The sequence below is a fragment of the Nymphalis io genome, chromosome 5 (genome assembly GCF_905147045.1).
Source record: "Nymphalis io chromosome 5, ilAglIoxx1.1, whole genome shotgun sequence".
In the NCBI taxonomy this organism is placed as follows: Eukaryota; Metazoa; Arthropoda; class Insecta; order Lepidoptera; family Nymphalidae; genus Nymphalis; species Nymphalis io.
Window position 1 is genome coordinate 8,621,110 of NC_065892.1, and position 17,236 is coordinate 8,638,345.

Sequence of the window (17,236 nt, forward strand, 5' to 3'; positions counted from 1 at the left end):
CTGTACTCCCTGATTTGATATGATTTAATTTTTTTGCCGTTAAAATCCGTCAAGTAATGTCGTGGAAAATGTCCTTTATCTAGGATCAAGGTTAGTATATCCAATTTAATTATGACAGAAGTTAACAATTAGCGAACCGAGTTAACTTAGCATTTATAATATTAGTATACTATAATGTGAAATATTTTAACGTTTTACATAGCGTCATTGACATGACAAGTTCCTACGAGCCCTTGAGGGTAAAATTTATCCTTTTTTAAAATAAATGTAACCTATAACAGTCAAATTAACTTAATTCATATTTAAATAACACAGAAAATATAAACAAAACTTGCTTGTTTAATCTTTATTATTATTGACTGCCTCGTTGGTCTAGTGGCTTGATGTAAGGCCGCAGACTCGGAGGTCATGGGTTCAATTCCCAGGTCGGGCCAATAAAAAGTTATTGGATTTGTCCATCAGAAAATTTTCAGTAGCAACGGAGACTGGAAGTTGGACGTCGGATTGCCGTCCCATCGGATTATGAGAGTTAGGTAATAGAGAGTGCACTTGTGTTTGCGCACATACTTGTGCACTATATACTCCTGCATAGTTAGCTAATCTCTCTTGAAATTGGCCGCCCTGGCCGAAATCGGGGCGGAGGACATTATTATTATTATTATAGATTTCTCGGACTATTAGTTATAATAAAAACGCAATAATATTCTATCTTTATTTTCTTCTACAACAGTCTTTGAAGTGTAGCAGTTTAGTATAGTTACTGCAGAGAAAATGTCATAAGTAATAAAAAGCTTTTTGTACTATTTTGATCTCGTAGCTTGAGTTCATAAACATCAAGTGATCGATAGATCATGTTTATACTTTTTTATTACAACGGCGCTTTGATAGCTTTATATCGTATAGTTCCATGTTTTAATCTTTAAAATTTGGTCAGAAATTCTAAAACACACAATTCCCAGTATCAGTCGTCAGTAATAACGTATGTGCTCATATTTTCGAATTTATAAATTGAAATTTTTTATCGTCTAATTAGTTTTAATTAATTATATAGACAGCTAATTACATTTTTTTAAAAGTTTATAAAATAGAAACTTTTAACATGCATAATATATTTAAAAATATGAAATATTGTTTGCAAGCTACGCTTAGCACGGTAAGGTTTTGTCTGGCTTGTTTTAATATATCTGCTATTATATTTAGTGCTTTTCCAACGATGAGTTGTTTTTGTAATCTCGTAAATCGTTTTGAACTGAAAAAAAGTTGTCATTGTTTGCCGTTTATTGTAAAAATACCGATTCCAGTATTTTTATTTGTTTAATTGATAAACCACTATTATATTATTTGTTAATTTCAAAAAGTTGTTGATATTAAAAGGTGATAAGTTTATTGTATAAAATATTGTTTGTTCTAAGCAATTTTACCCAACCATACACTGGTTATACATTTTGGTCTTGTTTCTCGCTTTCAGAGATAATATAATATGCAAAAGGGTTACTTGTCCCACAGAGAACTTTAACTTTGTTACATATTTACCAAGTCACACAATACGGTTTCTTGTAAGTATAATATGTATAACAATATTACTTACTACATATTATGAATAAACTAGATTTACGAATAGCAAATGAGACGAATAAAAAAATAAGTCATTTGCTTATAAATTAATTTAAATATTTTTAGGCTTAGGCTATGATCTATCTAACCTGTAGTCTTTTACCTCTGGAGTAAAAGAAGATTCTTCTAATACGCTGCTTCAATGCGCGTTAGTGGATAGCTATCTATGTAAAACATTTCCATGCAACGATCATGTAGGTTTTCTCACAATGTTTTATTTTTCCATTACCGCCGAGCATGAGATGAAAACTCGGCAGTGTTTGCTCGGCTTTGAACACGCAAACGGTTAATATTCACAACACTGGGCCATCTTGGGTTAAGCTATATATTTGAAGTTAGTTAGGTAATAATGACAATATCAAATTAAATATAAATATGTATATAATAAAATCCTTTTTATTTTGTTAGTACATTGAAAAAAAAACCAGTAAAATTGGTTTCATGTTGGTTGGTTTATCTAAATAGTCTGTTCCGTTTTAGAAAATGATATATTTTTGCGCTTGACTTATCAAATCGACTTATGAAATACTTCGAGGCACGTGCTTATTGAAGCGTTATTTAATATATAAATATAAAAAACGTGAAGTGAATATTAGTGGTTACGTAATTTTGGACATTTATAATAGAATTTATAAAATATATATAAAATTATGAGTTTTATTGAATGTGTTTTTATTTTGCATTAAATATAAAATAAATCCTTATTAAATAAGTTATACATAATTTTGGTTCTGCGAATTCGACTTTAGTCAATCTCGACTTCAAAGTAACGAGACAAACAGAAATATATTATAATACAATCACAATCGAGCCAAGCGATCTGTACATCTATATTGTGCTGGTTTTATGTCTAATGGTAGGCTAAACGTAAGCTACAATTTTTGTTAACGTATAAATTTTGATACATAATATGATGTAGGAGTTCCTTTAGACATTTTGGTGACAATCTTATATACAAAGTAATGGCAAAGTTCGCTTGTAAAACAAACTAAGCACATGAATATTCAGCTATGCTTACCCGAGCTTGAACCTTTTAACCTTAACCTTAAGTTGAACCTTTAGTTTAGATTCACGTATTCTGTCCACTGGATCAAAAATGATTAGGTTTTTTTATACAAATATATATTATATACTGACAATTATTAACTATAATCATATTTGTTCATGAAAGCAAGTTATCGCCATTGTAATTTTTTTACTTGAATCTGGATTAGGCTTTAATGTCTTGGTGACGTGTAACTAATTGCGTCTATCGTCCTAACTGGCAGTTAAATTACTTTCACTGAAAACTTTTCTCATTTATTACAATCTAACGTTGACTTGTGACTCTGTCTATTCGAGTAAACGAGATTACTACTAAAAATTTAAATAACGTTTTAACTATTATTAAATGCTGTTAGATTATTCCAGCGCTTTACGGAATACAGCTTAGGTAATTAAATATGTTTAGGATAAATATAACATTCATGTAGTAAATTAATTTATCTTATCAATGATCAACATAATTATTATCTTGAAAATTAGAAACTGCTGTTTTTAAGGCTTTTTACAACCACAAGCTAAACCTAGGGTATACATTTTCATACTGTGAAATTTCGTCAAAAACTGTCCAGTAATTTTCTTACATTACAAGAAATCTTGCGAAAATGAATTTGAAAGACGATTTCGAACAAATTTTCAAATTTAGCGTCTTTAGTAAATATCTCCAAAGACGCAGTTACATGCACAGTCACTGTTAATACGGTTTTTTTATCTTGAAACCCGAATAAATTCACGCCAAATATATAAAATATTCATAAAATCAAGTACTCTTGTTTTTGAAAAGTAATTATACTTTTAGTGTAAAAAATGCCTTTTCTGGGTAACATCCAACTCGATCACATTATCATAAATCAAGCAAATAACGGAAGCAAATTTTGGCCGACAGCCAGACTGTGCATGCTGACTCAACGAAATGATGCCCTTTCATTGACATGACTCGAAGCGGATACTCTCCTTTTTGTTCCTCTTAAACTAAGGGCGCCTATGTAGGTCAGGTCAATAGTAAAGTTGTTTTTATGTGTTCTAAAATCGTGTTGGAGTCCCATTCATTTTAATTACAGCCTTTGCTTTATCCCACAAAAACGGAAATAAAAAATATAGAAGATAAATAGACCGGCATAGCAATTGCAATAAGCCGTGCCTTTATAACAAAATTGTTGTATCTCGCTTCGTATTTGCATTGAACCTGTTCGTGGTTACCCCAACGTGAAACTCAATAGGTATTATGCGTACCAGCAAGTTCTACTACCTATTGCTATATATAATATAGTTATTCTAACATTACGTAGAGTAGAATTAATTAAATACATGTATTCAAACCAAGTTATTGTTCACATAAATAAAATTTAGCTTAATTGCTTTCACTAATATATTAACTGTATCATTTATGTTGTTATTATGATAAAATTTTATGCGAAATACTGATGATGGTAAAATACATACTAATTATATTTTACCTTATTGTTTATATTATATTATAAATATATTATAGTGGTATACATTATACAATGAAGGTGATTGAAAAATAATTTTGTTACAGAGAAATGCGACTATCCTCAGCCGCAGCATTAGCTGGCGGCTCAGAACCGGCCTTAACAGCTTCTTTTTCGTTTTTAAATTTAGTATCAAATCCTGTTGGTGGAAATTTATGGAGACAAGTCGGTAGTATTGGAGGTCGTGCCGTCAAACTTCACACAATTGTTTGGCCTGGAGGTCGACTAGTCGCCCACGGTCAATCATCTGGTGCACGTACCATTTTTCGTATAGTTACAGCGTTAGCTCCTCCTTTTGTAATGGAGGGTGAACTTGACGAAGACGGTCAATGCCTGCGAGGGTTACTTTGTCATCGCCCACAAACTTCAGATCGTGATAACCTTACTCTCGTTTTCAATGTTTTAGAAAGAGAAATCGAACAAGACGTTGATGATTTCTTTTTTCCCACATCTAAACCTACATTTTTAAAAATGGCTTCTCACTGCTGCTATGGGTTTGCTATGGATCTATTAGAAAATATTGCGCAAGAACTAGAATTTGATTTTCATTTGTATATTGTAGAAGATGGCCTATACGGTTCTAGAAAACTTGTTAAACCATTTCGAAGGGTCTACGAAGAAAAAAATTTTGATAAAGAATTTTGGTCTAGTCAGGAAAACTACTATACAGAAAATATTGATGGTTATGAAAGATTAGATAGATTTAAAAATTTAGAAAGAAAAACAGTGTTTGATAGTGAAAGTACACATGAAAAATCTGAAAAATGGGATGGCATTGTTGGAGATTTAGTTTCCGGAGCCGCTCACATGTCATTTGCAGCCCTTAGCGTATCAGCTGCTAGAGCAGAAGCAATTGATTTTAGTCAACCATACTATTTTAGTGGAATTTCTATATTAGCCGCACCAAATCAAAGACCTGATATACCTTTACTGGCATTTTTATTACCTTTTTCGCCAGAACTTTGGATCGCAATATTTACATCATTAAATGTAACTGCAATCGCTGTAGCAATATATGAATGGCTATCTCCATTTGGACTCAATCCATGGGGACGACAAAGATCAAAAAACTTTAGTATATCCAGCGCCCTATGGGTAATGTGGGGTCTATTGTGTGGTCATTTGGTTGCGTTTAAAGCACCTAAGAGCTGGCCTAATAAGTTCCTCATAAACGTGTGGGGTGGCTTCTCTGTGATATTCGTCGCCAGTTACACTGCCAATATTGCTGCTCTAATAGCCGGGTTATTTTTTCACAATGCCGTTGACGATTATCAAGGACGCAGTAATGTAGGTATTAATACCTTTTTAATGCTATTATTAATTTTGGAATAGCAATTAATTAAGATATGGTAATTTTAGTGGCTGTCTTTACGAGTAGGGACAGCTAGGTCTTCGGTAGCGGAATATTACGTTCAACGAAATAATCCACAGCTGGCGCAACAAATGCGTCGCTACGCCCTTCAGGACATTGAGGAAGGAATCCAAAGGCTAAGGTTAGATTGTAACAAATTAAAGAATAATTACATTGTAATGTAGTGATGGCATAATTACGCTCTTTAGAATATTATTGCTTGTAAAAATTAATGAAATTGGTAAATAAGATGATGAAACTCCAACCGAGTATATATTTATGAAACGAGTTTCTAATTTGCTTTTTAATCGCGACAAGAGCAGCATATTTTACTCAGTCTTATTTTATATAAAGTTTTCATGAACTATCGCATGCTTTGAGAAAAAGTGTTCATTTAGGTAAGTGCGTTTCATTCTAAGCGTTGTGTCCATAAATTTTTATATTTTATTGTGCTACTATCAGACTGTATTTAATCATTTTTATAAAATCATCATGTAGTTTTATCTTCACTAAATGATATCTTATATTATAGGAACGGAACTTTGGACCTTTTGATAGCCGACACAACTGTTTTAGACTATTATCGTGCAACAGACCATGGTTGTAAACTTCAACGAGTGGGAGACCACGCCTTAATTAAAGATACCTACGCAATAGGCATGGCTAAAGGCTTTCCCTTGAAGGTAATTTTATTTCAATATTATATTATAATATTATTTATTTATGATATTTTTTTTTATTTAACCTGTTTTGTTTTCAATGTTTATATAACATTAATTAGGTAATAGTGACATTTATTGGGCACTTTATTTGCATAATAATGAAGAAGAAATTAACATCATTATAATATCATTGTATATGTTCAAGTTTTCACGAGTTGGGACTATATTTTATAACATTGTACACAATTTGTAACAATTATTTATATAATATAATAATACTTCTTTAATATATTTTTTGTATACAATTATCGGATACGGCTAGAGTGCCAACCGCTTTTGTACGCTTATGGTATGCCGTCTTCGACCAAAACAATATATGAACAGAACGAGTTAAACAAACAAGTGAAGCCAAATTAAGCTATTAATGTGTGTATTGTTAACGTGTGCGTAGCCGTCGCAATTTTACACGGTTATTCGTGTTTGGTAGAGTTGCCAATGAATAAAAATTACCTCGGCTAGACAGATTAATATTTTAAGGATTTGCAAGTGCTTAATAAACAAAATTGAAATATAAAACTAGACATATTGTATTTTTTACATTTAGAAGGATTTTACTAATCTTTCCGTCTTACTTGAGGCAATTTTATTAGTATACTCGTAAGTCAGAGCCATGATTGTGTTTTATTTATATTAATACTTTAGTCTCTGTGCTTAGAATGTGGTGCATTGGCGATATAATCTTTAAAATTTCTTACGTCGCTAATGTTTATAGGCGGTAGTGATCACTAACCATCAGGTGGCCCATTTGTCAGTTCGTCTATTTTTTTCTTATAAAAAATTTAAGTTCACAGAAGCCATTTAAAAAAATGGCCACTATTAAATGTTTTTCACACCTCAGAAAATGTTATACAAATTATTTTGTAATGTAAACTGCTTACTGATTCAACTGCAAAATGATTTCAATAAAATTGTCAAAATATACCCACGCACGTTAAAAAACGTAAACCAACCAATTTATTTTACCCAAAAAAGTAGCAATATATTTTGTAAAAATGATGACAACACATCGTTCCGAATGAGGTTTTGTGTTCTTGATTAACGAGGCATAAAATATTCACAAATTGATGAGAGAGAGATGATTTCTTATAATTGCATGTGAAATAATATCTAGTACTAGTTGTATTATTTCAATATTGTTTCAATATAGGTGACGCACTTGACTGTAAATAGCCATATGTTCAGTTGCAGCTATTTCCTTAGTTAGTTTATTATAGCGATCTAAACAAATTAGCTCAAAATAAAATGCATACTTTAATTTCGAGTGTGCTAAAGAGATTTTATTATTCACAGTAATCTCTACCAGACACACTTAGATGAGAGATTTACGAACAAATAAGTGTCGTGTGTCATAAAATTCATACATTAACCGTGATACGTAAACTTATATTTGATGATATTCTTAAATACAAATAATAAATAAATATTTGGAGATGATTCAGATGTTTGTTTACAAATACTCTCATGTATATATGCATACTGGTGGTAGGGCTTTGTGCAAGCTCGTCTGGGTAGGTACCACCCACTCATCAGATATTCTACCGCAAAACAGCAATACTTGATATTGTTGTGTTCCGGCTTGAAGGGTGAGTGAGCCAGTGTAATTACAGGCACAAGGGACATAAAATCTTAGTTCCCAAGGTTGGTGGCGCATTGGCTATAAGCGATGGTTGACATTTCTTACAATGCCAATGTCTAAGGGCGTTTGGTAACCACTTACCATCAGGTGGCCCATATGCTCGTCCACCTTCCTATTCTATAAAAAAAAAAAAAATATATGCAGAATGTATATATTTGAATCGTCTCTAATTAACATAGATATGGAGCTAAATATATTTTTTAATTGTGTAAAACTGACGTATATATACGTAACGCATATAACTGCAAAAAAACCATTAAAATGGTTTTTAATTTACAGTAACAGTAACAGCCTGTTAATGTCCCACTGCTGGGCTAAGGCCTCCTCTCCCTTTTTGAGGAGAAGGTTTGGAGCTTATTCCACCACGCTGCTCCAATGCGGGTTGGTAGAATTCACATGTGGCAGAATTTCAATGAAATTAGACACATGCAGGTTTCCTCACGATGTTTTCCTTCACCGTTAAGCACGAGATGAATTATAAACACAAATTAAGCACATGAAAATTCAGTGGTGCTTGCCCGGGTTTGAACCCACGATCATCGGTTAAGATTCACGCGTTCTTACCACTAGGCCATCTCGGCTTTTTAATTTTTTAATTTAAAGTACAGTTATTAGTAAATTCTACCTTTAACGCTATTTGCCCCTTTTTACAAACATACGTATAATATGTGCATTGTATGCGCTCGTTTCACTTTCCGCGTGATATTATAAGTATTTGATTATAACCCCACGTTTGTTTACACAGAGCACCTTTTTGCTGACCGCTTAAATAGACATAAAAGTTGTTTGTACGTGGTATATTATCTAGTTTACGTAAATTATTTATAAGATAAGAAATAAAACCACAACAAACTATCTGTACCTAATCAGTTCTCTCACGTAGAAATATAACCAGTTTACGTAGCGCTAGGACATTTTTTTCATGATGGAAAAACGCATTACGCGTTTTCCCCACGGGAACAGTTGGGGGGCTATGTGGGGCTCGCCGGTGTTTAGGGCACTGAGTGCGCCCAGAACATCTGAATACCCACTAAAAAACCAGCGGTACCCTTTCCGTTTTAACAAGAAACGCCTCGGGATCGCTTGCGAATGCCACCGTGACAAAGACCTGATAAATTATAATTTAAGGTTATATCCTACACACTAGTTAGATTAGTATTTAAATCTAATCATCGTAAAGTCGCAATTATTTTACTATAAATAATACAATTCACATGTATAAGATAGTAGATAAAATCCTCACTATTGTAACCTGTTTATTTTTGTAATCTGTGGTTTAATAGCTTTCGCTATTCCCAGAAAAAATCGATCGTCATTCGAATATTATCAACTAATAACAAACAAAATCTTATTTTATATTAAATCAATTAGCAATAGTTTCGGTCCATTAAGTAATACTTGTAATTAGAAAATACACGGTAGAAGGTAATATTGCATGCAACCGAGCCATTATACACTATTCTCGAATCTTAAATCCGTTCTTGTAACCAATACTCGTAGTCGGAAATCCCGCGATCGAATCTTACCACTTCGTCTCAGAACTCGCTACTACTTTACATAAGAAAATCCAAGACTAGTGTCATGAACGACACTATACTGTTATAAGCCACTCGATTAACGGGGATTGTGATATTTCCTTCATGAAACTATTTTTATGTGGATATATTGTCTGCCTGTCTCGTTGGCCTCGTGGCTAACTTCAAGGCTGCAGATCCCGAGGTTCAAAATCCAGGTCCGGCCGATAAAAATTATTTGTTTATCTTTTAGTAGAAAACCGGAGTCTACACCGAAAAGTATGTAAGGCAGTAAGTCCTGCGCTTGAACTCTTTCTGGTCGTGTCAGATTTGTCGACTCATCGGATTATGAGAATGTTTGAATAGAGAGTACACCCGTGTTTACACACACTATAATATGGTAGTTGTTGGTCCATCTCCCTTGAAATTATTCACTGTGGCCAAAGTCAGTCAGGAGGACGTCATATATTAAAAAAAGTATCCCACTTATGGAAAAAAGCTTTCTCTTACTATAAATAGAAAAAGTTTCGAGCAATGAATATCACGAAAAGTCAGGCATACTTAATCCAATTTCAAACTACTATTTCGGTTATAATCTATGTTTTATACACATTGTGACATCTCAGTAACTTGAATGTCAAGAATACGTAAACGCACGAAAACTTTCCAGTTGTAAAGTATTTAAAAAGAAAACTAAAATGTTCTTTTTTTCATCCAAAAAGACAAGATCCACAACTTTCTCTTTTAAGAGCATTTTTTTATTTGCATCATTAATGATATTTAATTTATGAAAGTAAATGTATAATGTAAGTAACATAATGCACACAGAGTAACGGCTTTATTATATGAAGCGAGGCTACATTTACATGAAGTAGGTCGTAGATAGGCTTCAGTGACAGAAACGACTTTGGATCTTAGCGTGGAAAGATTGATGGATGATGTGCCCTAATGGCGTGATCGATAGCCGAGTGTCATGTAGCTCATACTTCGATTTCACGTCATTTTATCTTGACATTGTTAAATACGGAGCTCTACGTATTTATAAATCAGCGATGTCATGAGTTTTTATTTCATGTTGGTAGCTATCTCGGTATTCTCATTCTTACGAGGCTTCGTTAGATAAGAAATAGGTTGCACGTGTTGTGAATATCACTCTTTCATAAATAAATATATATGCAATTTCAAATAAATTTTATAGTATGATAAGACTTCTATCGAATTATGTATAATAATAATTTAATTCGTATTAAGCTCAAATTAAATTTATAATGCTTTGGACATTAATATATCATTGCACAATATATTTTTATCAGTTATATTATAAAAAAAGATAGTAACTGTTTCTTCAACTGACTCGTTGATCTAGTGTGTAGCTTATAAGTCAGCAGTTCCAGAGATTTTGGGTGTAAGTCTCATGTGCAGACAATGTACGTCATGACTGAAATTGGTCAATATCTTCAAATATTATGTTTGATATATATCCACTCATATGAGTGCTATACATATTCTTTATATACAGTAACACCTAATGAAATAGAATGATGACAATAATAACAACAAATTCATTGTTTTAATTTCTTCGGTATTTGTAAGAAATGAAACAAAAAATATATCATTACATGCAGAATATTGTTGTATTCATAATATGATAAAATTTTTATTTTTCACGTAGCGAAAATTTCATAATGGATTTATTATTCTAGGACAGTATATCAGCTGTGATAGCCAAGTACTCATCAAATGGATACATGGATATATTAACAGAGAAGTGGTATGGAGCTCTGCCGTGCTTTAAGCTAAGTCCGGATTATGGAATTCAACCGAAGCCTCTCGGTAAGTATACGTTCGTGATCTCCTGAAATCGTAAATTCTATACCATATAATAGCCGTATCTACAATGAAATACGTAGAATATTTAATATCAGTATTACTTTTTGAAATTTGAAATTTGGAGTTCGTTTCAAAGAACAATTAAATAGTTTTTATTTTTCTCTTATCTTAATTTATTAATGTTGTTTAAAAATTACAAATGCGAAAGTGAGTTTATCTTTTTGATTGTTACGTTTTTATGTCTCAACTACTCTGATCATCGTGAAGATTATGCAAAGATTTGCATACACATTTTCAGGGGTACAGTAAAACACATAGGGTAACTAACACGTGCACCACCCTTCGTTCACATACGGCCGAAGTCCCAGGCGAATACTTGTTGTTAATAACAGCGATGTTCGTGTTTTTTTGTAAAAAGAGCAAACGTCATATATCAATGAATCTTATTGAAAATTTAAATCGTAAATTAGCAAGCTTTTCCCTCATTTCCATCAACAGTAATTCATATAGTATATTTTAATTTTTATTTACCTTGGATTAAGAACATCAATTTTAATTAGAGTAAAGTAAACAAAAATAAATAAACATGAGCAGTTACAAATTGATCTCATAAATTGCCTCACTAATTTCTTCATGTCACTATTTTGCTTAAATATGTTGTTTGTACCAACGTTGTCAGATGTTTCGTTTCGGTCGGAAATTTCATTAGAATTTATCGCCACCCTCGCGTTAATCCAGCCCCTCCGGAATGAAGGGATGGGAGTATTGCCTACCGACCTAAAAGATTAAACATGGGAATTATCGTTGAAAAAATGAGATAGCACGAAAAGTCTGTTTCCCTCTTATTCTAACCACCTTACTGAGGTGAGAGTTTTGAGAATGGAAAAGGACAGCTTGCGGTTGTTATTACTTAATTTACGTGATATTATACTCCGTTTTACATTTTAGATGTATCGTATACATTTTATTTTCATAATATCAAAGCTTTAATTGTACAATTGGTCAATTTCTTTTCTAGAAATCACTTGGAACAATATATTTGGTAAAACCTACATAGGTTTTAAATAAAATTTAATAAATTAATATAAGCACCTACGTATTCAATATGAATAATCGTTACTCTATATAAACAAACCATTGACATAACGAACAACATAATGGTATAGATATATCTCTATATATGAGAATTATCGCGTACAATCGTAGAGACCAATTGACAGCAATTGCCGGTCTAACCGCTCACCAGCCAATATAAAACTTTCATTTCAACTGATATTAACTGCAGCGGTATTGCGTGTAATTACAAATAGCCGGCTGAAACTTTCGCTCAACACGTTGAGTTTTACTAACAACTCCGTACTGATATTTAGTACTTAAAACTTGGTAAACAATTGAAAGTTATAAATAATTATGTTTTATGCATTTATTATGTTTCCCAGATATTGACTTAAAAATTATAAAATCGTAGGTAAACTCTTACGTAATTACATAAAGACTTATAAACATTATTTAGCAGGTGATTAGTTTAATAATGTTGTGGCTTTCTCTTTCAATTTCGAATTCGAATGACAATAGTTATAAAATAACCTTCTTTGGAGTCTATGCTTACTTTATTAGAAATTTTATAAAATTAGATCAGTGATTTTAATGAATTTAGCCGTGTAACAGACTTACAGACACACTTACTTTCGCATTTATAATATTAGTTAAGTTTTTTTTTTAATTTTGTACATATTTGTAATCAACCATAAGCTTAACGTGAATAAAAGCCGATATGGTTAGAATCCGTGAATCTGAACCGAAGTTTGTATTTGTCGAGTTACCGACCCATTGTGAGCACCGCTGAGTTTTCGTGTGCTTAATTCGTGTTAATAATTCATCTCGTGCTCGGCGACGAAGAAAAACATTGTGAAGAAACTTTATTTGATGAAAATCTGTCACATGTTCCGCAGCTCTGATGTCATGTCATTATTCAGATAATATATTCCAATCTTTAATAGAAATGTATGATTACTACATTCGTATATAAATTACATACTGTTGAATATTATACAATCTCTTCTAATAAATCGCATAAAAATCTCAGCTGAAAATGAGGCGCAGGTTAAAAATGTGATGAATAGGTAATGTTGAACTGGATTAGTACGTGTCGCCTAGCTCAGCGTTATACGTACGTCAAAGTGTGCAACATGAAATAGGTCACGGAATAACTTAGCACTCGTACCTTAACGAATAGCATGAATCTATCAATATTTTAAAGTAGCCACTATGTATAATACGTTTTATTTTGTCACATAACTTCATTTTATATTTATTATTTTTATTACTTTATTTTTATTACTTTTTAGTTTTATTACTTATTTACTTTTTGTTTACTTTGTCTAAGTAAAATAGACTTTCAGCTGAACGCAATAAGGTATATAAAATAAATTACCCTAAATCTGCTGATAATGATCAGTTAATTTAGTAGCTGTTGAACTGGATAGGCCATATATTAACAATAGGTCGCAAAACATTAACCACGTCTCATTACACACCAAACAGTATTTGCTTTAGCTCGATTGATCGGAAGGTTTAACAAAATCGAAGACCGTGTTTTATTTTTGAACGAAATTGTATCGGTGTTTTTTTATCATACGTTGCAATTGGAGACATAATTCTTTAATAATATGATTGAACAAAAAGAATATCCGTATTTTCACTGAAGAATATTATGTTAAAAATATAAATATATATGTGGCTTACGATATACCGATGTACGATTTTTTTGAAATATATCTGTTTTTTTTATACGCAATAAACGTATCGTTTAAATCATAATTGCTGCAAAAATATGCTTGAGTAATTTTTTTATATATCATTCAATACAATTACTAAGTGATCCTGTCAAATATCATAAATCACTTTCTAAAATCACATTTTAGGCGTAGCTGCGGTGGCGGGTGTGTTTATTCTTCTGGGAGTGGGAATGATTGTTGGGTGCCTTATATTGATTTTGGAACACCTTTTTTATAAATACACCCTTCCTGTTTTACGTCATCAGCCAAAGGGAACTATATGGAGGAGTAGAAATGTAATGTTTTTCAGCCAGGTATTTTAATTGTTTATTTTTTCTTCATTTATTTATGATATTATAGTTTTTAAAATATATAAGATATTGTTAAATATATAATGGTCAAAATAATTTAGATCAAAATTTACTTTGGTGCAATTTTAATAAATATTTTTTTGAGTTGGAAATTATTAATCTTCTTTTGTTAAATACTAGGTTCTTATTATGTCGAACCGTGGAGAATGCTACTTTTAACACTGATCGACCCACTTGTCTTTGTAGACTGAATACAATATATTCTAATTGTCTCTGGAGTGACTACATTATTTGCTTCTTATCCGTTTGCTATTCAGAGACTACTTATTTGTTTCAGAAACTGTACAGATTTATTAACTGTGTGGAATTAGTATCCCCACACCACGCAGCTCGAGAGTTAGTTAATACAATTCGTCAAGGACATTTCACGTCATTATTTCAGAAAAGTGTGAAAAGGGTAAGACTCAAATTAGTCTGGTAAAATATGTTAATCAAAATAAAGCAAATTTCTGTTATGAAATTTAATTATCAAAATACGATAGGAATTACATTTGTTTCAGAAGGAACACGAACAACGCAGAAGAAGAAAGAGTAAAGCTCAATTTTTCGAAATGATTCAAGAAATTAGGAGGTATGAATTTTTTACATTTGATATAATTTGATTTATTTTAGTTCAATAAATGATTATTTCCATATATTATATATTTAAATAATATTATTACAGAGTACAGCAAGGCCGTGATCATTCATTGGATTCGATTAAAGAGAATGTAGCAGTGGAAACGTCAGAAGTTTCTGAAGAAATTACAGAGTCTAAGTTCCTTTCTCCGTCTCCAGAAGTTTCAAGTCGTTCACCGCGACAAAGTAGATCGCCGCGACAACTTCGTTCGCCAAGAAGTCGTAGAAAAAGATGTAGTCTCGCCGGGCTGAATGTTCGACGATTCAGTACTGATTCTGTTTTAGAATCTGATTCTGCGTCTATTTACGAAAAGACTAGTCTTAACATCGGTAGAAGATTGAGTCGTGATGTTAGTTGCTTAACTAATTCACCCCCAGATATTAATAGTAGACTGCGAACGCCGTCTCCCATGTTAAGAAGACCAGAGCGATCTTCGACTAGATCCTATCAAGATGTTTCGGAATCGTCAGCCAACTATCTTACTATAGATGCTCCAAGTCATCGAGCAAGCATCGAAATAATGGTTTCCCAAGAAGGCGACGTTCCTCCGGCTCCACCGTATCCTCGAGTTCCTTCTACAACTGCTAGATCAGAACTGTCCCAACTGTCAGAAGAAGAACTTATAAGATTATGGCGAAGTTCTGAAAGAGAAGTTAGGGAAGCTTTGTTAGCAGCATTGCAAGAGAGGAGAGCAAGTCTTGATCCGAAGCAAGATCCGGGATGAACGTACCATTCAGAAGATTGTCTGGAAAAAAAATCTTTCGTAAAAATATCACTTCATATTCCTCATATTTGCTGGAGTCGTGAATGAAAAGGAGTATTTTCAAGTTGTTCGATACGATCGAGCTGGTGCCTTTACATTGTTTGATGCGAATGTTTATCAGACGTAGTAAACTAGTGTTCATTTGAGTGTCTTGCTGTTATTGTATTAGACGCTGCCTTATTTGATGGTTTCATTTATAAATTCGCGTCAAGCAGTTATAAAGGTACGTAATAGATATTGAATTTTGAGATTTTTACGTCCATATTTAAGATACTATAGTAATTATAATTGGATTAGACTCAATTCATTTAAGTGTTGATATAAAATAATTATAGCTGTGACCAGGAAATTCAAAGTGCTTTATTCTATTCCTAGTCTAGTCGGCGATAGAATTTTTCTTTTTCGTAGATGAATCATTATTGTAGTCATAAAACAAACCATAATATAATATGATAAGAAAAAGCTATTTGTATGTGGAATTATTGATATAATCATATTTAGTCACACGTGTGTTTGTGGAAAAGTACGAGTATTTGTGTGTTAATTAATAGGGCTGATATGACGTTTATTCGATCCAAGTAATAATATAATATTTACTATTTATTTATGATATTATTTAAAGAATTTACAGACTTTTATCACTGTTATTTTTATATCGGATGTTATTTTATTTTAACTATACTAAGCTACAGTCTTAAAGTTATACAGCAAAGTTTATATTTAGCAAATTCTATGTTTTTTTCGTAATTAAAAATATGAATTTTAGTTTGAATCCCGTTACGATTTTCGAATAAAAAAAACATTTTTAATATAAATACTGCGAAGGAATTTACTTAATTGTGCACCATATTCATATAACTTATTATATAACAGACATTAACCCGAGATTAACGTATGGAGAAGATCATATGAACTTAATCTTAAAACTAAAAAATATGATAATATTAGTTAAAGCAAAAATACTGCCAACTTTTATTTTTATAGATAGTTAAGATAACACGATTACTCCTAGACTTGCACCCTAGATTTTAGTTTAGATGTTTCCTCTTTCAAACTAATTATGCTATTTATAGTACTTTCAAGTTTTAATATAAAATTATTTTAAGTAGTTCTATGGTTCTCGATGAAATTGAAAAGCAATATTTTTCAAATAAATGTTGTTATATTAATGCAGAATAATCCATATATCTCTGATTAAAGTTTAATAAATAAGAAAGCTATCTGTTAGTGTTATTCCTTGAAGATTTAAAATTTTATAATTATATTTCAAGTGATTTTATTTTTTGTTTTTTAGCAAAATATTCCTTTTAATAATAATATATCATGGTCAAATTAATTACTGGTTTTACTCGATTTTGGACCAACTAAGATTTTTTGGTGAATATTTTATTATTTATAATTCTATTGGATGTGATTCATCTAGTGATATTTAAAGTCTTATGCATTTCTCTCTAATACTAAAATATATAGACTAGGTAATATTTAAGTAGATACATAGAAGTAAC

The 17,236-nt window shown here is 31.9% G+C and overlaps 1 protein-coding gene across 1 annotated transcript in view; it reads left to right on the forward strand.

Annotated features, from left to right (window-relative positions):
- LOC126768809 (glutamate receptor ionotropic, NMDA 3A-like) overlaps positions 1-16,145 on the forward strand; it is a 34,252-nt gene extending 18,107 nt beyond the window's left edge. The window contains exons 7-14 of the mRNA XM_050487150.1: positions 4,196-5,435; positions 5,508-5,641; positions 6,032-6,182; positions 11,075-11,204; positions 14,126-14,292; positions 14,627-14,746; positions 14,850-14,920; positions 15,014-16,145. Of these exons, the coding sequence (XP_050343107.1) occupies positions 4,196-5,435; positions 5,508-5,641; positions 6,032-6,182; positions 11,075-11,204; positions 14,126-14,292; positions 14,627-14,746; positions 14,850-14,920; positions 15,014-15,692 (2,692 nt within the window). The 3' untranslated portion in view covers positions 15,693-16,145. The remainder of the gene's footprint in view (positions 1-4,195; positions 5,436-5,507; positions 5,642-6,031; positions 6,183-11,074; positions 11,205-14,125; positions 14,293-14,626; positions 14,747-14,849; positions 14,921-15,013) is intronic.
- Positions 16,146-17,236: the final 1,091 nt, after the last annotated feature.